The following is a 23,816-nucleotide window of genomic DNA, read 5'->3' on the forward strand; positions in this document are numbered from 1 at the left end:
ACAGTGCCTCGCGCCGACCCCCCTCCCTTGACACGCCCCTCAAGGACGCGTCCAATCCGCGAAGGTGCCTGGATGCGGGAGGGCTGCTGGGAAATGTGGTCATTACGGCAGTCTGTCAGTTACAACACCCTGTGTTAATTTCCTGCGTATTTTCCCTTTCTTCCAAACCGCGGTTGTTGCTTAGCTGCCTTTTGCAGACCCGGGTTGGAGCTTTTGCCTTTACTAGGTGTAGGAATTTTTTGCCTTTTTTACAAGTGCGTTTAAGCGGGCTTTAAGACAAGGAACGCTAGTGGATCTTAGGTTGCATTATTGGATGCTAAGATTATTGGGCCAGATACTTTACAAATATCTATTTTCATCTTCATAACCTATAAAATGGTGATTAAATCTATTTTTCAGGTGAGGAAATTGAAGTCTTTGAAAATTAAGAGAATTCTTGAAAGCAGATCTTTGAAGTATTATTACATTGATATTCTCTAGTCTAGCCAAGGGCTCAGGAAAGTCATTTTTCAGGGTTAATTTAACAGTTACTACTTGGACATCTAGTAGTATCTCAAAGTTAACACAGCCAAAACCCAACCTGTTTTCCACAACCTTCCCCAGCTCATAAATAGAAACTCCCTGCTTCCAGTTACTCAAGACAAAAACCTTGGAGTAATCCATGACTTTTTTCTCACACCCAACCTGTCATCAAATCATTCTGATTCTACCTTCAAAATATTTCTAGGACCTGCCCTGGCCGGTTGGCTCAGCGGTAGAGCGTCGGCCTAGCGTGCGGAGGACCCGGGTTCGATTCCCGGCCAGGGCACACAGGAGAAGCGCCCATTTGCTTCTCCACCCCTCCGCCGCGCTTTCCTCTCTGTCTCTCTCTTCCCCTCCCGCAGCCAAGGCTCCATTGGAGCAAAGATGGCCCGGGCGCTGGGGATGGCTCTGTGGCCTCTGCCTCAGGCGCTAGAGTGGCTCTGGTCGCAACATGGCGACGCCCAGGATGGGCAGAGCATCGCCCCCTGGTAGGCAGAGCGTCGCCCCTGGTGGGCGTGCCGGGTGGATCCCGGTCGGGCGCATGCGGGAGTCTGTCTGACTGTCTCTCCCTGTTTCCAGCTTCAGAAAAAAAAAAAAAAAAAAAAAAAAAAAATTTCTAGGACTTGACCACTTCTAGCTGCAATTGCTGTCCACCTTGTCAAAGCCATCATCACTGTCCTTATTTGACAGACGATAAGTCACACAGAGCTAATGGTAGTGGAACTGGGATATAAACTATTAATAAAGTTTGATTTCAGACTCCATGCCCTCAATCACTAGAATGTAAATTCCCAAAGGACAGGGACATTTGTCTGTTTAGTTCACTACTCTATTCCCAGTGCCTCTATTGGTCCCTGGTCAAGGTATGCACTTAATAAATATTTGTTGAACAACAAATCAATCCGCTACCAATGCTAAAAGTGTAACATTTGTGGCTGAAAGAAGCAGGGATCCTTGGGTGATTCAAAGATGTTTTGGACTCCAGCCAGTGGAATGGGGATATTTCTGTGCATCCAGTTAGCATAGCATAACTTGCCCCTGGCATTATTGATAAATGTATTTTTAGTGGAACTGAGTTTTTGGGTCACATATACAAATTGTAAAATAGGACATGACAAGGCAGAGGAAGGTATCAGTTCAATTATGGAACACTGCATCCACACCCCTCTCTAGATGATAAATCTTTCAAAACTATGTGGAAGGATGTCAGTGACATTACAAACCAGGACCTTCAAATATACTAAAAAATATTTTTTCTGGAAAAGCATCTTAAACATGTTCTATGACTTATTCTTCTACATCAAGGGCATTAAGTGACTGACACTGGAAACTCTGGGTAGCTAAAACCATGACAACAGGGGAAAGTAGAAAGACTGGGATTTTGGAGCAACGAGTAAAACATTCTTGTTCTCCCTCTCTTCTTTCCATCCCTATGTCTATGTATGTGTGTATGCATGTGTGTTTGTATCTAACTGTCTGTCTATCTGAGTCAGTTTGGGCTGCTCTAACTACCACAGATGGAGTAGCTTATAAACAACAGAAATTTCTCAGTTTTGGATGCAGGAAAGTCAAGATCAAGGTACCAACATGATTGGATGTTTAATGAAATTTAAAAGTTAAATAAAGATGGAGTCATTGCAACCCTGCAATGGACAATAAAAATTCCAAGAATCCAGCACCTGCCAGACTTAATGGCCAGTAGCAGTTAATTCCTTTGTTCCCAAAGCAGTTCAACAAGAATTCTGAGCATCCCTGAGGTGTTGCTGGGCTAGGCTCCTTACTAGCCATTAAAGCTGTATGGCTATTTATAAATGATACAAAATCATTCTTAAACTTGAAGTGCCTAGAAAAGGTAGATTTCATTTAGAGGGAAGTGCCATCCTCCAAATTCTCTGGTTGCTGTCCTTTTTTGTGGACATTTTTTTTTCTTCCAAAGACAGAGAGAGAGTCAGAGAGAGGGATAGATAGGTACAGACAGACAGGAACGGAGAGAGGTGAGAAGCATCAATCATTAGTTTTTTATTGTGACACCTTAGTTGTTCATTGATTGCTTTCTCATATGTGCCTTGACTGTGGGCCTTCAGCAGACCGAGTAACCCCTTGCTCAAGCCAGCGACCTTGGGTCCAAGCTGGTGAGCTTTGCCCAAACCAGATGAGCCTGCGCTCAAGCTGGTGACCTCAGGGTCTCGAACCTGGGTCCTCCACATTCCAATCCAACACTCTATCCACTGTGCCACCACATGGTCAGGCCTTTTTTGTGGACATTGATTGCCCTGCTCAGTTCCAGAGCTGTGCCCCTAAAGACCTGCCTGGTAGCCAATGTGGTTCTGGAAAAGTTTAAATTCCCTGCTAAGTAAGGAAAACACAGACAACAGAATAACTTGTTTGTTTTTTTTAAAATTAATTTCAGTGAGAGAGGAAGGTTAGAAAGAGAGGGACAAGAACATCAATCTGTTCCTGTATATGCCCTGACTAGGGATCGAACTGGCAACCTCTGCTTCCAGGTGATGCCCTAACCAACCAAGCAATCCAGCCAGGACTTGTCTTTTACATAAAACTACATGTATTCAATATAAAATAAAGACCTGACCAGGCGGTGGCGCAGTGGATAGAGCGTTGGATTGGGATGCGGAGGACACAGGTTCGAGACCCCGAGGTCGCCAGCTTGAGCACGAGCTCATCTGGTTTGAGCAAAAGCCCCCCAACTTGAACCCAAGGTCGCTGGCTCCAGCAAGGGGTTACTCAGTTTGCTGAAGGCCTGAGGTCAAGGCACATATGAGAAAACAATCAATGAACAACTAAGGTGTTGCAACGCGCAATGAAAAACCAATGATTGATTCTTCTCATCTCTCTCCATTCCTGTCTGTCTGTCCCTGTCTATCCCTCTCTCTGACTCACTCTGTCTCTGTAAAAAAATAAAATTTAAATAAATAAATAAATAGAAAATAAAGGACAGTTCTTAAGGTTGCCTTTCCTATTTTTTAAATTTTTAATTTTTTTGAGAGACAGGAAGGGAGAGAGGAAGAGAAAAAAAGCATCAACTCGTTGCTGACTTTAGTTGTGCACTGATTGCTTCTCATTCATGCCTTGACTAGGGATTGGACTGGTGACTTCTTGCTCAAGCTAGAAACCTTGGGCTCAAGCCAGTGACATTGGGATTGTGCCAACAATTCCAAGCTCAAGCCGGTGACCTTGGGTTTTGAAATGGTGACCTCAGCGTTCTGGGTTGGCGCTCTATCCACTGTGCCACCATCGGTCATGTTGCTACTTTTTTTGATGTAAGAAAAAGTTCTCTTAATGAAATAGTCTTAGATCTCCCTCACACTCCTTAGTCTCCCATTACTTGCTAAAAAAACTAGTTCACGTCTTGGTCCCAGGCTGGGAAACTACTCTAGAATATCAAGTAAAAAAGATTTATGTGAGGCCTGACCTGTGGTGGTACAGTGGATAAACTATCGACCTGGAACGCTGAGGTTGCCGGTTTGAAACCCTGGGCTTGCCTGGCCAAAGCACATATGGAAGTTGATGCTTCCTGCTCCTGCCCCTTCTCTTTCTCTCTCCCTCTCCCCTGCCAGCTTTCTAAAATAAATAAATAAAAATCTTAAAAAAATAATTTATGTGAGAACTCTGGCCTACCAAGAAACGATTTTCCTTCATTCCTGTCTGTCTGTCCCTATCTATCCCTCTCTCTGATTCTCTGTCCCTGAAAAAAAAAAAAAAAGAAACTATTTTCATTTGTCAAGTTGGGCTTTGATGCCTGACCAGGCAGTGGCACAGTGAATAGAGCATAGGACTGAGACCTGGAGGACCCAGGTTTGAAACCCCGAGGTCACCAGGTTGAGTGCAGGCTCATCTAGCTTGAGCACAGGATCACCAGCTTGAGCTCAAGGTCACTGGCTTGAGCAAGGGGTCACTTCGTCTGCTGTAGCCCCCTGGTCAAGGCACATATGAAAAAGCAATCAATGAACAACTAAGGTGCTGCAACGAAGAATTGATGTTTCTCATCTCTCTCCCTTCCTGTCTGTCTGTTGCTATATGTCCATCTCTCTGACTCTGTCAAAAAATTTTAAAAAGAAAGCCTGACCAGGCGGTGGCGCAGTAGACAGAGCGTTGGACTGGGATGTGGAAGACCCAGGTTCGAGACCCCGAGGTTGCCAGCTTGAGCACTTGAGCGTGGGCTCATCTGGTTTGAGCAAAAGCTCACCGGCTTGCCTGACCAGGCGGTGGCGCAGTGGATAGAGCGTCAGACTGGGATGTGGAGGACCCAGGTTCGAGACCCTGAGGTTGCCAGCTTAAGTGCGGCTTCATCTGGTTTGAGCAAAGCTCACCAGCTTGGACCCAAGGTCGCTGGCTCGAGCAAGGGGTTACTCGGTCTGCTGAAGGCCCGCGGTCAAGGCACATATGAGAAAGCAATCAATGAACAACTAAGGTATAGCAGTGAAAAACTGATGATTGATGCTTCTCATCTCTCTCCATTTCTGTCTGTCTTTCCCTATCTATCCCTCTCTCTGACTCTCTGTGTCTCTGTAAAAAGAAAAAAAAAAAAAAAGCTCACCGGCTTGAGCCCAAGGTCGCTGAGCTCGAGCAAGGGGTCACTCGGTTTGCTGAAGGCTTGCGGTCAAGGCATATATGAGAAACCAATCAATGAACAACTAAGGTGTTGCAACACGCAATGAAAAACTAATGATTGATGCTTCTCATCTCTCCGTTCCTGTCTGTCTGTCCCTGTCTATCCCTCTCTCTGTAAAAAAAAATAAAAAAAAATAAAAAAAATAAAAAAGATGGGCTTTGATGAACTCAGAGATGTAATTAAAATTTAATTCAACCAGTATTTTCCATAGACCTATGAGCTCAGCATTATTTACTCTATTATTGAGTGCCTACTGTGTTAGGAACTATGCCAAGTGCTTGGGACATAATAGTGATGAAAATTCAAGATCTTATCCTTATGTAGCTGGCATTCTGGTCAAAGGCCTCATCCAGGGAACTTCCCAGGGACATCATAGGGTGACATATTTTTCACACGCACTTCTACTTTCATCAATACCCAAAGTACTGTGTTTTTTTTTAAATATTTTTACTGATTTTAGTGAAAGGAGAAGAGAGAGAGAGATACAGGAACACAGATCTGCTTTTGCCTGTGCCCCGACCAGGGATTGAACCAGCAACCTCTACGCCTTGGAACGATGCTCTAACAGACCAAGCTAACTGGCCAGGGCCAAAGTACTGCTTTTAAAATGTATTAAATAGGCCCTGGGCGGTTGGCTAAGCGGTAGAGCGTCGGCCTGGCGTGCGGGGGACCTGGGTTCGATTCCCGGCCAGGGCACATAGGAGAAGCGCCCATTTGCTTCTCCCCTCCCCCCCCTCCTTCCTCTCTGTCTCTCTCTTCCCCTCCCGCAGCCAAGGCTCCATTGGAGCAAAGATGGCCCGGGCGCTGGGGATGGCTCTTTGGCCTCTGCCCCAGGTGCTAGAGTGGCTTTGGTCTCTCGGCAGAGCGATGCCCTGGAGGGGCAGAGCGATGCCCTGGAGGGGCAGAGCATCGCCCCTGGTGGGCAGAGCGTCGCCCCTGGTGGGCGTGCCGGGTGGATCCCGGTTGGGCGCATGCGGGAGTCTGTCTGTCTCTCCCCATTTCCAGCTTCAGAAAAATACAAAAACAAAAAAACAAAAAAACAACAAAAAAAACACTATAAAAAATGTATTAAATACATTAGACTTTATTTCCAACAGCAAAATCTCTATTAAAGTGGCAAAATAAAACTAGAAAAAACAAAACTGCTTGACTTGTGGTGGCGCAGTGGATAAAGCGTTGACCTGGAATGCTGAGGTTGCTGGTTTGGAGACCTGGGCTTGCCTGGTCAAGGCATATATGGGAGTTAATGCTTCCTGCTCCACCCCCCCTTCTCTCTCTCTCTCCACCCCTCTAAAAATGAATTAAAAAAATTTAAAAACAAAGAGTAGCCTTGAAGATGCAGACTTTTTTTTTGTGTGTGACAGAGATAGAGAGAGACAGAGAGAGGGACAGATACGGACAGACAGAGCAGAGGGAGAGAGATGAGAAGCATCAATTCTTCGTTGCAGCACCTTAGTTGTTCATTGTTTGCTTTTTCACATGTGCCTTGACCGGGAGGCTACAGCAGACTGAGTAACCCCTTGCTAGAGCCAGCAACCTTGGGTCCAAGCTGGTGAGCTTTTTGCTCAAACCAGGTGAGCCTGCGCTCAAGCTGGCAACCTCGGGGTCTCAAACCTGGGTCCTCCGCGTCCCAGTCCGACGCTCTATCTACTGCGCTACCACCTGGTCAGGCAAAGACGTGGATTTCTTAAAGAAAAAACAAAAGTAGGCAACGGCCCCAACTAGTCTTTGAGGTTTGAGGTCTTCAAGGAAGATGAGAATCAAGTCAATGTCCGACCACCTCGGTGGCTTGCTCTACTCCCTCAAGGCTCTCAGCACATCAGTGATTGCTTCATGTTCATCTTCCCCAGTGGACTCAGTCCCTTAGGCACCAACACTGGTCTTGCTCTACAAGCCCAGTGACAGGAGAGGGAGCTCTCAAAACATTCACAGAATAACCACTTAATAACTTGGTGCCTCTGCTGGGCAGCTAACAACCTGGGTCAGTTAAGTGGCCTCTATGGGCATCTTCAACAAGGAAGCATTTGAGGCCCAGCAAGACAGAGCTGGAAGGAAAACCTGGTCTGGGAAGCTCAGGACAAACTTGGACCAGCCTCCAAAGTGTTTTGAGACCCACTCAGGGAAGGTCAGACAGGAAGTACTAGTACTGACGGGTAGCGGCAGAGCACTGGTTAGACCAGAAGGGATCAGGAGCGCATCTGCCCAGGGCTGAAATACTCCAGGCGCTCTTCTGTGACGCTGGCATTAGTGGTAGCAAGGCCCCGAACCTGAGGCTCTGGATACCTAAGCCAGCGTGCTCCTGATGTTTGTTTTCCCTTTTGGAGGGATAAAAAGACTTTATTAGAGATTAAGAAAAAGGGATTATATCTAGACACAGCATGCAATTTTTAAAAATTTTTTTATTTATTAATTTTTAGAGGGAGAGGAGTGGGGAGGAGCAGGAAGCATCAACTCCCCTACATACCTTGACCAGGCAAGCCCAGGGTGTTCTAGGTCGACGCTTTACCCACTGTGCCACCACAGGTCAGGCAGCATGCAATCAATTTATATTCACATTTATCATTCCCATTGCTGGAAGTGTCTCCTCCTTGGAGTATGCCTGCCTCTCCTTACATCTCCCAGCTTTCACTGCCCACCCCCTCCAAAATGCCAAGCCCCACCTCCACCTTCCTTTTACAGAGTCCTTCTTGATCCTGCCTTACACTGGATCTGCCCTTAGACCTGGGGTTGGCAATCCACAAGCAGTGGACCAAGTTTGGCCTGCAATCTGTTTTTGTAATTCAAGTTTTTTTTTGAAACACAGCCACAATTACTTATGGATTACTGTCTGTGGTTGCTTTCTTAGTACAACAGGGATATTGCCTACGTACTGATTCTGTCTCTTTACAGCAAATGTCACAAACTACCGCCTTACATCAAGATGCTCTTCTAAACATGCAGCTCTTTTTTTTCCCTGAAGCTGGAAACGGGGAGGCAGTCAGACAGACTCCTGCATGCGCCCGACCGGGATCCACCCAGCATGCCCACCAGGGGGGCGATGCTCTGCCCATCTTGGAGCTTCGCTCTGCCACAATCAGAGCCATTCTAGCGCCTGAGGCAGAGGCCACAGAGCCATCCTCAGCTCCCGGGCCAACTTTGCTCCAATGGAGCCTCGGGTATGGGAGGGGGAGAGAGACAGAGAGGAAGGAGAGGGGAGGGGTGGAGAAGCAGATGGGCGCTTCTCCTGTGTGCCCTGGCCGGCAATCGAACCCGGGACTCCCGCACACCAGGCCGACGCTCCATCACCGAGCCAACCGGCCAGGGCCCCAGCTCCTTTCTTAAGATATATTCTTCCCTATGATGTCGGAAAAGTACAATTCTTAGTACTACGTTACCTTGAGAAATTACCTTTAGTTTCAATAGATTCATAGGACATAGTCCTTTAATTGCAAAGATATTTTAAAAACTGTGAAATGGTATGAGTGATATGGTGAGAAATTTAAGAAAGATTTGAGAAGGGCAGACACCTCTAGAGAGTTTTAGGCATGGAGGGAGGGAAAACCAAGGCAACTGCTAGAGAGATGTGGGATTCTGAATGTGCCAACTACTTGTGGTGACAACAATTTGTGAAACACTGAGTAGCCAGCAGGCCCTCAGAAAAAGAGCTGATATAACTGCCCATCCCCCCACCAATGGGAAAGTCACAAGAGGACTTTCAAAGGTCATTAGAGTAGGAAACCAACACATGGAACTAGTTCAGCCTTGGCAGTTAGCAAAGAAATAGAAACAAACAATAATGAGATAGTATTTTTTTAATTGATTCCAGAGAGAGAGAAAGAGAAAGGGAAAAAGGAAGAGAAAAGGAAGCTTCCATCTCTTGTTCCACTCAGTTATGCATTCGTTGGTTGCTTGCTATATGTGTCCTGACTGGGGATTGAACCTGCCACCTTGACATTTCAGGACAACACTTTTATCGACTAAGCTAACCGGCTGGGGCCGAGAGGGTATTTTCATTAATTAGATTAAAAAAATAATTTTTCAAGTCTGACAGTACTCACACAGGGCCGAGTTCACGGTCATTCACACAGAGATCAGGCAGTTCCTCCAGGGCTCACTCAGCATTCTCCCTTCAGCATCAGCTCACACAGGCCAGGCTGGCACCCAGGCCCGTCCTGCCTATCATGAGCGCCGCCCCACCCGGCTATGGGAGAAAAATGTAACAACCCCAAAACTCACATTGAAAAAAGTTTTATTTAAAAAAGTTCTAGCAGCAAGAGTAACAAAACAAAAGGAGAGACGGACAAACAAAACAAGGAGGTTGTGTCTTATGGGACTTCTCCCTTCTTTACTCAAGTTCTTTGTATCGTGCAAACATGACTCTTCGCACAGCATCTCGGTAAGTCTCATTGGACTGTCTCTTGCTGGTTTTCCCTGGAGCCCCCACATTGGGCCCCCTTGTTCGGCCTTCAGTCTGTAAAAGAAAGGCAAACAATGAGGCGGGCTCTGCAGCCACCCCTCTGGGCAGATCTTTGAATTAAATTAGCCTCGGCACTGGTCTTTGAATACAAGCATTTCTGAACGAGCAAGGAGCAGGACAGAGGCAAATTTGTTAGATGTTTAATAAGCAAACACCCAAGATGAGTGCGGAGGGCGATGATGCCATGATTTCAGGATACAGAATGCAGCACCAGAAATATAAGAAGTCAGTCTCCTATAGTTGGCAATTTCAGAGGGGACTAAGTCAACAAAATGGGCAGTGTTTCCTCTTATCACCTTCTTTTCTCCTCCTGAAATCTGAGGGGCAAGACTCTTCCTGGGAGTCAGGACTAACTTCATGCTTCTCAAATTTCAGCCATCAGCCCTGGCTGGTTAGCTCAGCGGTAGAGCGTCGGCCTGGCGTGCAGGAGTCCCAGGTTCGATTCCCGGCCAGGGCACACAGGAGAAGCGCCCATCTGCTTCTCCACCCCTCCCCCTCTCCTTCCTCTCTGTCTCTCTCTTCCCCTCTCACAGCCAAGGCTTCATTGGAGCAAAGATGGCCCGGGCGCTGGGGATGGCTCTGTGGCCTCTGCCTCAGGCGCTAGAATAGCTCTGGATGCAACAGAGCGACGCCCCAGAAGGGCAGAACATCGCCCCCTGGTGGGCATGCCAGGTGGATCCCGGTCAGGTGCATGCGGGAGTCTGTCTGACTGCCTCCCCGTTTCCAGCTTCGGAAAAATGAAAAAAAAAAAAAAAAATTTCAGCCATCAGAGCCCCTGATGACAGATTCTCTCAGAGACGCCTTTGTTTCTCTGACTGCAGGTTCCCCAATCTTCACCAAATGATGCTTCAGTCTCAAACTGCCTAACTCCCACAATGCCTCACCTCTTACCCCTTGTAAGAGTAAGATGAGCCCCATTCCAATCTCTCTCCCCCCTTCCCCCCCCACCAGACTGCGAACGCAAGCATGGCTAGCTACAGCCCAGTAGCCAAGCCCGAGGGCCTCCTCAGCTGCCAACAGTGGAGAAAGCCCAGCTAAAAGGCAGCGACACAGCTCGGGGCCACAGAGTGCAAGTTATGTCTATTCGGGGCCACAGAGTGCAAGTTATGTCTATTCCAGGTTCCTGCGGGCCCAACGGGATGGAAAGCATTTCACCTCTTCTGGCGAGGCCAGTCCAGGATGGCCATATCCGAGGCCCGCTCCCTTCTTCCAACCAGCAGCCTGTTGGGCACAGCCTCCTTTGCTGCTGTTGTCAATACCTTCTTTACCAACAGATTTACGATCACTGCAAAAAAGCAGACAAACTTAGATACCATCACCTTCAAAGTGACCTGTTTGTGAGCCTAATAAAAACTTGTCCTCCTGACTCAAGATTTGCCTCCTCTTATTAATATTTAATGACATCTTCAAGTGTCTGCCATCCACGTGACAGGTTCTTTCCTGGGGATACAGAGATGACCAAGAGCTGACCCTGTTCACAGGGAAGGACACGAGAATAATAATATGTCAACAGCTGCTCATGGCACACTGAAGAGCTCAGCCATGGTGGCAACAGCAGCTACCTGCTCCTGAAATACAGCAGGGGGAACACACACTGTGAAGGCCATCACCGAAGAGAACGGAAATTCCAACAGGATGGCACATCTGAACCGAGTCGGACACATGAGGAGTCTGTGAGCTAGGAAAAAAGCACGGGAGAAAAGCAACAGCAGGGAGTAGTGAAAAGAACACGGTCTGCCAGGGAGAGGGGTGGCTGGAACGGAAAAAAGGCCGTGCGGGCTGGGCTGAAAATACTTGAACATCACACGAAATCACGTGTGGACTCTGGACTTCATCCTTCAGCAAAGAAAGTCTCTGAAACCTAGGCCTCCCTCCACAAAAAAACGAGTTTTAGGAGCAGAAGTCTGCGTACAAAGGTCACTTTGGTGCTGGGTTGAGAATGGACTGAAGACTGAAGAGCAGAGGTTGAGATTAGGATTCTGGTTTGGAGGTGAGCTAGGTAGCAGACCCAGGCTTAATCAGGGACGTGGCCACTAATGCTTGGGGCATAGAGGAGGAAGACTGAGTCAGACTAGGCAGATCAGGACACAGTGATGTTACAACGCTGAAACAGGAATACAGCAGGGTGTTGTTGTTGTTTTTTTTTGTTTTTTTTTGTACTTTTCTGAAGCTGGAAACGGGGAGAGACAGTCAGACAGACTCCTGTACGCGCCTGACCGGGATCCACCCGGCATGCCCACCAGGGGCAACGCTCTGCCCACCAGGGGGCGATGCTCTGCCCCTCCGGGGCATCACCACCAGAGCCACTCTAGCGCCTGGGGCAGAGGCCAAGGAGCCATCCCCAGCGCCCGGGCCATCTTTGCTCCAATGGAGCCTTGGCTGCGGGAGGGGAAGAGAGAGACAGAGAGGAAGGAGGGGGTGGGGGCGGAGAAGCAAATGGGCGCTTCTCCTATGTGCCCTGGCCGGGAATCGAACCCGGGTCCCCCGCACGCCAGGCCGACGCTCTACCGCTGAGCCAACTGGCCAGGGCCTGTTTTTTTTTAATATATTGCTCGAGCCAGTGACCTTGGGTCCAAGCTGGTGAGCTTTTGCTCGAACCAGATGAGCCTGCGCTCAAGCTGGCGACCTTGAGGTCTCAAACCTGGGTCCTCTGCATCTTAGTCTGACGCTCTATCTACTGCGCCACTGCCTGGTCAGGCTACAGCAGGGTTTTTGTTGTTTTTTCTTCGAGAGGGGGGCGGGGAGAGGTGGGAAGCATCAACTTGTAGTAGTTGCTTCCTGTATGTGCCTTGACCAGGCATGCTTGGAATTCTGAACCGGCGACCTCAGTGTTCTAGGTTGACACTTTATCCACTGTGCCACCACAGGTCAGGCTATGGCAGGTTGAACAGAACTGGACTGGAGTATAATGTGGAATACTGTTATCAAGTAACTGTTTAGTGTGAGGGGCCTGAGAGGTGGCCAAGAGAACACACCCAGGAGTCAAGTGAAAACAGTGATTTTGAGCTCGGGAAATAGAACTGATTTAGAATGGAGACTTAGTGGTGGCTGAGGCTGTGGGTGCCTTGGATAGTGCAGGTCAACAGGGTAAGTAAGGCACTGGGGGCGGAGTCCTGGGGAAGGTCCGGAATCACGCAGAAAGGGGAGAGCAGGAAAGGAGACGGAGGAAGAGAGCGAGTATCCGGAATCACCCAGAAAGGGGAGAGCAGGAAAGGAGACGGAGGAGGAGAGAGAGTATCCGGAATCACCCAGAAAGGGGAGAGCAGGAAAGGAGACGGAGGAGGAGAGCGAGTATCCGCAATCACGCAGAAAGGGGAGAGTAGGAAAGGAGACGGAGGAGGAGGGCAAGTATCCGGAATCACCCAGAAAGGGGAGAGCAGGAAAGGAGACGGAGGAGAGCAAGAAGAACGTAGCATGGAGAGCAAGGGGAACAGAGGAGGGTCTGCTCTGCACCAAGAACAACCGACACAGGGCAAAGGTGTCCATTCTCCTCCGGGCTGTCCCCTGCACCTTTGTCCTGGTCCAGTATAGTTCAGATTGCAGAGTGGCCCAATGGGATGTTACAGTGATTAAGTGGTCCCCTTAACACTTCTTAAAAATGCAAGTAGAATAGACTAGAATATAAATATCAGTTTATTTATTGCACACAGTAAGAAAGTATTTTTTTCATGAATATTTCTTTTTCAGTTACACACACATACAGTTACAGAGACATGAATTCAAAAATGACTTCTTATGACCTGGCCAGGCGGCCCAGTGAAGCACCATCCCGGCACATCGAGGTTGCAGATTCATTCCCCAATCAGGGCATGGACAGGAAGCAATCAATGAGCACTGTATACAATTAAATGGAACAACTAAGTGAAACAAGTTTCTCTCTCTACCTCTCCTCCTTCCTCTCTCAATCAATGGAGGGGGGAAAGAGTGGAGGCAAGAAACCTCTTATTTGTGGGCTGTAAGCAGTAAGCTGAGGTGCCAGGCCGCAGCCCACAGCCCACCGGCTCTGCGCAGGGTGTTCTTCGTCCTCACCGCCCTCTACCTTCCAGGCGGTACACAAGTGACCTTGGCTTCTAGTTCTTTCACTTACTAGCACAGAGATCTGCTCAAGTCTAACTAGATCAATGCCTTGCTTATAATCATTTTATAACCTCCCCCACCCGAAGACAAGGTCTTAGCATGGCACTCAAGGACTATGAGCTTCACAAACTGGCCTCTGGCCGTTGGGCCAGCCTCATCTCCTGTCATTCAACCACAGTCCCGTGTTTAGTGCCATCGAGCTACTCAGAACTTCCCAAATGGGTCATAACTCCTCTCTTTCATTGATGGTGTATACAGTTCCCTCCAATTGAAATGCCTTCCTGTCTCCAGCACATTTCTGCATCTGGTAGGTAGCATCCCCTGAGCCTCCTTTATTCTGTGTTCACACTCAAAGATAATATACGTCCTGCCCACCTGAGTATTCCTTGCACTTAGTGCAATATCTGCAGTGCAATGGGTTAGCAACAAATTCCATGTAACTGCGCTCACGACCTGGAGACTGGCTCCCTGCAGACAAGCACAGGAAGCTAGAGATCATACATCTCTACCCACCAGCCAGTGAGTGACTCATTCGCCACGCCAGCACTGGCTCTGAGCAGCTAAGCAGCCAGCCCACCTTCTGTGCAAACACACATATTCCCTGTGGAAAGACAGGTGGTCAAAGGCTGGGTGACCCTCATGCAAGTCCACAGAGCCTGCTCTGGACATCCGGACGTCCGTGAGACAGAAAGCAGCAGCACAGGCGGAGGAGGAGGTTTCTCCATTAGGGCTCGAGGCCTATGCTGAGTCAAGAGTTCCTGGCTTACCTGTCAGTTTCTCTGGAGTATTTAATTCGTTTTCTTTCTGGAGAGTCAAAAGATTGGAGCTTTTCTCTGCGATCGTTTCCTTTTTCTTTAAACTTGCCCTGTTGGTAAGCAGAACAGATCTGAGATTTCTATCTAAGGGGTGGAGAAGGGGAGATGCTTTACTTTATTTCTGATATTTCTTCTAATGTGACAGGAGTTCAACTGGAAGGCTAAGTAAGGTCCCCGGTTTGAAGCCCTGAACTCCTGGAATCTCTAGCTCCTTCACACATCTTCCTGAGAAAGCAGTGGCTTCCCAGACGGTCAATTGGGAAGAGTAAGCTTCCCCATAGACCACTATAGGCAGATTCCAAACCATTACTTAAGACCTGTGCTGGGATGGAGCAGCCTGAGGCTGGGTAGGTGAGTCCGGTGAACTGTGTGGTCTGGGTGGCAGGCCCATTTGGCTCTCAGAGGAAGCCACCTCCCCTAGCAGCTTTAACAGTAAAAGATGTGATTTCAGCAGCCCTATCCAACATTGCTTCATGGATTTTAAAAGCTGAGCAAGAAAGATGAATGCTATTTATTTGATCTACTTGGAGACTCTTAGTACCACCTTTTATTTATTTATTTTTATTTTAATCTTGAGCAAATGCAGTCCCCCACTACCACAAATTATGCAGTCGAGTTTCCCACATTTGGGGAAATCACAGGGGTCAGCACATCCGGAGTGCAATGGATAAGCCTTGCCCTGGGAAAACCACCTTTGTGATCATGGTATCTCCCCTGCCAGGTAAGTATATTAGTACCACCTTTTAAAAATATATCAACTTTGTTAAGGTGTCATTTATAAATAAAATACACCTGTTTTATTGTCATTTGTTGAGTTTTAAGAAATGTATACATCATCTTTTAGGGCAGGGGTCGGGAACCTATGGCTCGCGAGCCAGATGTGGTTCTTTTAATGGCTGCATCTGGCTCACAGACAAATCTTTAATAAAAAAAATAACATTAGCCTGACCAGGCGGTGGTGCAGTGAATAGTGCGTTGGACTGGGATGCAGAGGACCTAGATTCGAGACCCTGAGGTAGCTAGCTTGAGCGCAGCCTCATCTGGTTTGAGCAAAGCTCACCAGCTTGGACCCAAGCTAGCTCAAGCAAGGGGTCACTTGGTCTGCTGTAGCCCCATGGTCAAGGCACATATGAGAAAGCAATCAATAAACAACTAAGGTGTCGCTGCCTGACCAGGCGGTGGCGCAGTGGATAGAGCATTGGGCTGGGATCCTGAGGACCCAGGTTCGAGACCCCGAGGTCGCCAGCTTGAGTGCGGGCTCATCTAGTTTGAGCAAAACCTCACCAGCTTGGACCCAAGGTCGCTGGCTCAAGCAAGGGGTTACACAGTCTGCTGAAGGCCCGTGGTCAAGGCACATATGAGAAAGCAATCAATGAACAATTAAGGTGTCGCAATGCGCAATGAAAAACTAATGACTGATGCTTCTCATCTCTCCGTCCCTGTCTATCTCTTTCTCTGACTTTGTCTCTGTAAATAAATTAATTAAAAAAAAACAAAACAACTAAGGTGTCGCAAAGAAAAACTGATTGATGCTTCTCATCTCTCTCCGTTCCTGTCTGTCTGTCCCTATCTATCCTTCTCTCTGACTCTCTGTCTCTGAAAAAAATAAAAATAAAAAAATAAATAACTTTAAAACTATAAAACATTCTCATGTATTACAATCCATTCATTCCCTACCGCTCATGTTCATGGTTGCGGGTGGCTGGAGCCAATCACAGCTGTCCTCCGGGACAACACCAAATTTTTATTGGATAATGTGTAATGTACACGAGTCGTTGTATGGCTCTCATGGAATTACATTTTTAAATATGTGGCGTTCATGGCTCTCTCAGCCAAAAAGGTTCCTGACCCCTGTTTTAGGGCTTTTTCATCCTCTGTTTTCAGCACACCCTAGAAATTCTCCACCAGAAAGCAGAGCCAAGGCAGTAACAGGTCTAAAGCTTACCTCACGTTCCCTCCTCTCCAGATAGGCGAGCTCCTGCTCTGACTGTTTTATCTTCCGGTGGATTTCCAGGTTTTGCTGAGAAGAGAAAGAGTTCTGAGTATAGGTCTAGAGGTCCTGGAAATGCCTTCAAGCCTCTCCTAGTAGCTGCTTCAAGATAGCAGCTCCTTTCACTGACCATCTCTCCTAAGTGAACATCTCTCCTGCAAGCAACAATCCCTAACTCATCTTACTTTAGGCTCAGCAATGGGAACCCAGGTTCTTTTTTTTTTTTTTTTTTTTTTTATTTTTCTGAAGCTGGAAACGGGGAGAGACAGTCAGACAGACTCCCGCATGTGCCCGACCGGGATCCACCCAGTACGCCCACCAGGGGCGATGCTCTGCCCCTCCGGGGTGTCGCTCTGCCGCGACCAGAGCCACTCTAGCGCCTGGGGCAGAGGCCAAGGAGCCATCCCCAGCACCTGGGCCATCTTTGCTCCAATGGAGCCTTGGCTGCGAGAGGGGAAGAGAGAGACAGAGAGGAGGGGGGGGGTGGAGAAGCAAATGGGCGCTTCTCCTATGTGCCCTGGCCGGGAATCGAAGCCGGGTCCCCCGCACGCCAGGCCGACGCTCTACTGCTGAGCCAACCGGCCAGGGCCCCTGGTTCTTTTCTATTCTCATTCATGTATTCATTCATTTTTCTTCTTCTTTTCCAAGTGAGAGAAGGGGAGACACAGAGATAGAATCCTGTATGTGCCCCAATTGGGATCTACCCAGCAATCCCCGTCTGGGGCCGATGCTCTGCCCACCTGGGGCCATGCTTGCAACTAAGCTATTTTTAACACCTGAGGTGGAGGCTTCACAGAGCCATCCTCAGTGCCCAGGGCCGATGTCCTCAAACCAACTAAGCCATGGCTCTGGGAAGGGAAGAGAGAAAGAGAGAAAGGGAGAAGGAAAGTGGAGAAGCAGATGGTTGCTTCTCCTGTGTGCCTTGACTGGGAATCAAATCTGGGACATTCACATGCTGGACGATGCTCTAATAGTGAGCCAACCAGCCAGGGCCTGGGAACCTAGGTTCTAATGCTGCCTTGTCCCACATATTAGTTACATGATATGGCACAAGAGGAAAATTTACTTCTATCTAAAAATTAAAACACACAAATCTGGTTTGTATCTCTTTACCTAAGATAAAAATTATGGAAAAGCACCTGACCAGTGGTGGCACAGTAGATGAAGTGCCAACCTGGAAGGCTAAGATCCCCAGTTTGAAGCCCTGAAGTCACTGGCTAGGGCACACCTAATGTGACAGGAGCTCAACTGGGAACTCCTGGAATCCCTTGCTTCTTTACATTTACACACTCTTCTTGAGAAAGCAGTGGCTTCTCAGACAGCTCAATTTGGGAAAAACAAATGATCCAAATCAACTTATTCTTTTATTTTTATTTTATTTTTTTCTTTAAAATTTTATTTATTCATTTTAGAGGGGAGAGAGAGAGACAGAGAGGGAGAGAGAGAGAGACAGAGAAAGAAGGTGGGGAGGAGCTGGAAGCATCAACTCCCATATGTGCCTTGACCAGGCAAGCCCAGGGTTTCAAACCGGCGACCTCAGCATTTCCAGGTCAAAGCTTTATCCACTGCGCCACCACAGGTCAGGCCATCTTATTCTTGAACAGGGAAATTGTCCACATGATCAGAAAGCTCACCAGCTTGAACCCAATGATCGCTGGCATGAAAAGCCCAAGGCCCCAGGCTCGAGCAAGGTGACAATGCCTTGGCCCTAGTCAATGCATGTATGAGAAACAATGTACAACTAAAGTAAAACTACAAGTTGATGCTTCTCACCCTCTCTCCCTTCCTGACTCTCCCTCTCCCTCTAAATAAATAAGTAAATAAAAAAAAAAGGAGTGTTGGGGGACGAGGAATCTGAGCACAGCAGTGAAGAAAACCAGATGCCCACACGCTCTGCCTACTACCACCACGACCACCACCCACCATCTTCAGATACTATTCAATTTCAAGCCCCAGAGAAACATGAAAAGGAACTCCAAGGCCCTGAAGGAAGACTGCTTGCTGTAAGAGCAGTTCCACCACACAGTGCCCTCGGGCACACAGAACACAAGAACTGTGCTGAGGAAAGAAAAAGTGCCAGTCTACTTTCTCCTGCCTCGGGGCCAGTTCAGTCAGTGGGTTACCAGACCTCCAGCTCCTCTTTCTTGACTACTTTTTATCCTTTTTGCCATTTATTGGCATTTTCATCTGCAAACTGAAACTTCAATGTTAGTCTGATGACTCAGAATTTGAAAAGGTCAGAGGGAGTCGGGAAGCAGTCGCTGCAGGGACTGTCAGGGCGCCCCAGAGTCCTAGAAGCTTCGCAGGGCCTCCAGAGGCAGCTGAGAAAAGAGGGCGCCCATCACCAAGAGCAGAGCTTCTCAGCTTTTCTCCACGTAGACTGAGTTTTCTACTGAGAGAAAGTCTAAGTCCAATCCCCTCACCTGCCCTCGCAGCATCTGCTACAGGAGTCTGAATAAGACCCAGCAAGGGGGCCTCCTACTTCACACCTCCTCCCATCCTGAGCACAGGCTCAGTGTCTGGGGCCCCAGCCACGCTGCTTGACTTGGGTCTGAGGTTTTTGAAGGTGGGCACAGCTTTAATATAAAGCAACTCCTGAACAAAACATGGAGAAGCAACTTGTTCTTAAAGAGGACTGATTTAAGTATAGGAACTAGGGATGACACAGACTGAAGAAGAAGAGAATAAGCTTTTTTATTCCCTGAAATGCTCAGCGATGGTGGAAGTCAAAAGCTTGAAAGGTCAGGGCCCCTCCCCCTAATACCTTGTGCAGGTCTGAGAGCTGCTGGTGTTTGATCAGAACTTCTTTATTGGGAAACTGCCTTCTGCAGAGCAGACAGGCCAGTTTGTTCCAGTCGGTAAGTTTGTCTTCTTCGTTCTCCTTCCTGGTCAGCTCCTCCCTCTGTGGGGGCTGCGCTGGGCGAGGCTGTGGAGGGGGCTGCTCCTCCTCGTCCTCCTCCTCATAGTCACTGTCACCTCCGTATTCCCCCAGGAGGCCAATCAGAGGGTTTACCACCTTTGGCTGGAAGAAGATCGTCAGGGATTAACACCAAACTCAACCTATATTTTGGGGCTGTCTTCTGGATATTCTGATCTGGGTATCTCATTTCTTCTTTCAGTCTGAATAATGAGCTGTGTTCAGTACCGGCGCACTGACCACACTGCTCATCTTCCAGATGGAGGCAACATGGTTAGAGTGTGACTTTTCTCCTTTGCTCATTGGGATATAAACCAAGGAAGTTCCCTTAGAAGTGACTCTAGCAACAGAATGGTGGAGAGAAGGACGACGAAGGGGAGATGAAGAAAAATGTAGAAAAAGAGTCACAAAGTTATAAGTTACAAAGAAGAGACAGCCACCATCTCCAAGTCACTGTGACCAAGGATAACAGGAAAGAGAAATTTTATAAAGCTGTAGTAACCCCTAGGGATCAGGAGACAGACTAAAAGCAACTGAAGGCCAGCACGCAGGTAAACAGATGCGGCTTCTGAGCAAGGGAAAGGGAAAGGGAGAGGGAGGCCAGCATGGATGTGTCACAATGAACTGAGTTAATAATGCAGAGCAGGCAGAGTATTCACCAGAAGCTTCTAGGAAACTAGAAAGCAATGATGCAGGGTCACCTGCTTATGAGCAACCAAAAGTAAAAAATAAAGCAGGTTACTACCATTATGTATTCGTATTTAATCTGAATCATGTGATTAGATTGAGATCATCACTTTAAGGTGTCTAAAAAATGGGTACCATTGTTAGCACTGTTCATTCTGGCCAGACAGGCAAACTAGGAAAATGACCAAGCACCCACTCTACATCTAAGAGATTCTTCTGCAGCACCAAGAAACAGGAAATATCAGGGCCAGAAAAAATGGGTTTCCTTGGTCATTTAGAAGAGAAGATTTAACAAGACTAAGATGATAATTTACAAAGGGCCAGGCATTCCCTGGTCTGGCAGAAATGGGGCAGGTTAGAGGGAAAGAGGACAGAAAACTGCCTCTGAATCTCTTTATATCCCTATTAGCAAACAGTGTATCACAGGCTTGTACTTGTTCATGAGACACAGAGAGCTGAAGGACCAACATCAAAGTGAGGCGTCAGCCTTGGAACTTCCTTTCCCACTGGGCCAGCCCCAGCCCTGGCCCAGGGCACCAGCTTAGCCTTACCGGGGAAGGACTCTCTTCCTTCTTCACGATTGGAGGCAGGGGCTTCTTAAAGACATCCTCTAGCGGGGCTATCTCCTCACTAGCATCTTCCTGAAACTGATAAAATCCAAAGTAATTCCCAGATGATACTCATAAGTTAGGTGAAGAGTTGTTATGATTTCAAAGTTAAAAACAAACAGAAAACCTTTAAACATATAACATTTAGTATATACTGAGTGATTGCTATATGCCAGGAATCAGATGAGACATTTATACACATTATCTTTTTCAGCCTTTATTATAACCCTCCTAGATAGGCATTAATATCCTCACTCTAGAAATGATTGAGAATATGGTTTGACAATTCTTTGGAAAATAAAATAATTTGATTTCATGCCAGGTGATGCAAAAATGTTCATTAGCTTTAATATTGAAATTTTATCTTAAGGTCTAGCCAGGTAACTCGGTTAGAGCAGTGGTCCCCAACCCCTGGGCCGCGGACCGGTACTGGTCTGCAGAGAAAGAATAAATAACTTACATTATTTCCATTTTATTTATATTTAAGTCTGAACGATGTTTTATTTTTAAAAAATGACCAGATTCCCTCTGTTACATCCGTCTAAGACTCACTCTTGACACTTGTCTCGGTCACGTGATACATTTATCCGTTCCACCCTAAAGGCCGGTAAGTGAAAATATTTTCTGACATTAAACCGGTCCGTGGCCCAAAAAAGGTTGGGGGCCACTGGGTCAGAGCATCATCCGATATACTCAGGTTGCGGGTTTGATCCCTAGTCATTGGCACCTACAAGAATCAACCAATGAATGCATAGGTAGCTGGAGCAACAAATTGATATTTCTCTCTCTCTCTAAAATAAAAATAAATAAATACATAAATACATAAATAAATAAGCTTAAAATATTTTATCCTAAGAAAATAATTTAAAAGGAGAAATAAAATGCTAAGTGCTGTATATTATCTATTATGACCAGTATAAGGTTAGAAAGAAAAAACAAACGACGCCAGAACGATGAACATAACAAGAGTACAGTTCTACTGTTCACTTCCACCTAAAAGGCATTAAAATAACAATTTTAAAGTATTACAGAAACATGGAAGAATACGATCAAACAGAAAGTGAATAAAGAACAGGAAATAGCGTCCTCCGCTATACTCACACCTGTAGGACTGTGGACACAGAGTCACACACTGAGAACGGAAGGGAGGAGGCAGAGCTGGGTGCTGGCGTTCGAGCTGAGTCACTGTGTCCCACCACCCATGGGTTCCGCACTGGGAAGAGGCAAAGGGACTGCCTGAACTTGACACCTCAAACCCAGACATCCTTTGCTGGGATCCCTTTATTTTTGTCTGTAATTACACACTAAATAGACAGCAGGTCACAAATTCCCTCACCCTTGTCACTCCTCGGTCTTTCTTCTCCTTGCCATCCCTTTTAGATGTTTCCTTCTTGTTACTTGACTTTCCCTGATTGGGTGGTTTCTTTTCCTTGCTCTCTTCTTCCTCGGGTGAGCCAGGGTCCTGGGGCACATAGACTTCTTGCTGCAATACAGTTGGAAACAGTTAAGTCTACAGAATATTTCTTTTTCTGTAGATCCAGGTCTAAGGAACATAGTTCCTTTCTGGGGGAAAGAACAGTTCTCGCCTGACCAGGCGGTGGCCACAGTGGATAGATCGTCGAACTGGGATGCGGAAGGACCCAGGTTCGAGACCCCAAGGTCGCCAACTTGAGCGCGGGCTCATCTGGTTTGAGCAAGGCTCACCAGCTTGAGCCCAAGGTCGCTGGCTCGAGCAAGGGGTCACTCAGTCTGCTGTAGCCCCGGTGGTCAAGGCACATATGAGAAATCAATCAATTAACAACTAAGGAACCGCAACGAAGAATCGATGTTTCTCATCTCTCTCCCTTCCTGTCTGTCTGTCCCTATCTGTCCCTCTCTCTGTCTCTGCCAAAAAAAAAAAAAAAAAAATTAAAAAACAGTTCTCTTACCCCTAAGTCTAAGAAGGACCACATCAAACAATCAAAAACCCACTCCAGGGCCCAGGACACATCCAGGCAAGTCACTGGACCTTTTTTCAAGACCAGCTCTGTTCTCACCTGTAATGTCACAAGGCATTGATTTTCCACATAGGCAACAGTTAATATAACGGTCAGCACCTTTCAAATCCACCTGAATAAATACAACTCAATAGACGATCTGGACTTTTTTTTTTTAATTATTTTTTTTCTATTTATTCATTTTAGAGAGGAGAGAGGGAGAGAGAGAGAGAGAAAGGGGGGAGGAGCAGGAAGCATCAACTCCCATATATGCCTTGACCAGACAAACCCAGGGTTTCAAACCAGCGACCTCAGCGTTCCAGGTCGATAGTTTATCCACTGTGCCACCACAGGTCAGGCTTTTTTTTTTTAAAGTAAGAGACAGAGAGAGACACACACAGAGAGAAGAAGGGAGAAAGATGAGAGGGCTCCAGCCAAGCCAGTGACCTCTTGCTCAAGCCAACGACCTTGGGCTCAAGCCAGTGACTATGGGGTCATGTCCATGATTCATGTTCAAGCCACTGACCTCACCACTCAAGCTGGTGAGCCCGCACTTAAGTCATGAGCCCGCACTCGAGCTGGCGACCTTGGGGCTTGAACCTGGGACCTTAGCATCCCAGGTCGACACCACTGTGCCATCACAGGTCAGGCAAAATCTGAACTTTTTAAAACATCAGACTAGACATGAAGTACAGATAGCCAAAGCAGCTGCCTGGAATGAAGAAATACTCAGTTTCTATAGATTTAAACTTTTCCAACTTATCATGTAATGAGCAATCAGAGAATCCAGGGGATAAAATCTTCAAAGCAACAAACAATAGGTACTCTTCTCAAAAGAATCACTGACAAAGTAAACAAAGCCAAAAACTCACCTGGGTGTTGGGGTCATAGTAAGTTCCCGCCAAGGGGTCATAATAGTAGCCAGTAGCAGAGTCATATATGTAGCAGTCAGATGATGCTACAGGGAATCAAACGAGAGGCAGTCAGTCCCTGCCAATGAAGCCCTTGCTGGGGACTCACCAAGAACAGCCCGAGATGAGGCTGGCCAACCTAAACAGCAGCAGAACCCGCAGGTGGCGCTTTCTCTGAATGAGCACTTCTCTTGCCAACATTGTGACCACAAAGATTTTAATTAATG

General features: G+C 47.2%; 1 protein-coding gene and 1 non-coding gene across 12 annotated transcripts in view; both read right to left on the reverse strand.

Annotated features, from left to right (window-relative positions):
* Positions 1 to 9,363: 9,363 nt before the first annotated feature.
* RBM6 (RNA binding motif protein 6) overlaps positions 9,364 to 23,816 on the reverse strand; it is a 104,158-nt gene continuing 89,705 nt past the window's right edge. For 10 of the 11 annotated variants that reach the window (XM_066245334.1, XM_066245341.1, XM_066245338.1 and 7 more), the window contains 8 exons: positions 23,551 to 23,636; positions 22,039 to 22,185; positions 20,646 to 20,741; positions 19,255 to 19,512; positions 16,446 to 16,520; positions 14,453 to 14,550; positions 10,764 to 10,893; positions 9,364 to 9,602 (listed from right to left, as the gene is read on the reverse strand). In XM_066245334.1, coding sequence (XP_066101431.1) covers positions 9,477 to 9,602; positions 10,764 to 10,893; positions 14,453 to 14,550; positions 16,446 to 16,520; positions 19,255 to 19,512; positions 20,646 to 20,741; positions 22,039 to 22,185; positions 23,551 to 23,636 — 1,016 coding nt within the window. In that variant the 3' untranslated portion in view covers positions 9,364 to 9,476. Of the gene's footprint in view, positions 9,603 to 10,763; positions 10,894 to 13,240; positions 13,443 to 14,452; positions 14,551 to 16,445; positions 16,521 to 19,254; positions 19,513 to 20,645; positions 20,742 to 22,038; positions 22,186 to 23,550; positions 23,637 to 23,816 lie in introns of those variants that run through there. The other variant, XM_066245342.1, reaches the window with a different exon arrangement.
* Positions 15,074 to 15,229, reverse strand: LOC136314875 (U1 spliceosomal RNA). Its single transcript, XR_010727445.1, has one exon. It is a non-coding gene; the product is annotated as a U1 spliceosomal RNA (small nuclear RNA).

The sequence above is a fragment of the Saccopteryx bilineata genome, chromosome 10 (assembly GCF_036850765.1).
Source record: "Saccopteryx bilineata isolate mSacBil1 chromosome 10, mSacBil1_pri_phased_curated, whole genome shotgun sequence".
Classification (NCBI taxonomy): Eukaryota; Metazoa; Chordata; class Mammalia; order Chiroptera; family Emballonuridae; genus Saccopteryx; species Saccopteryx bilineata.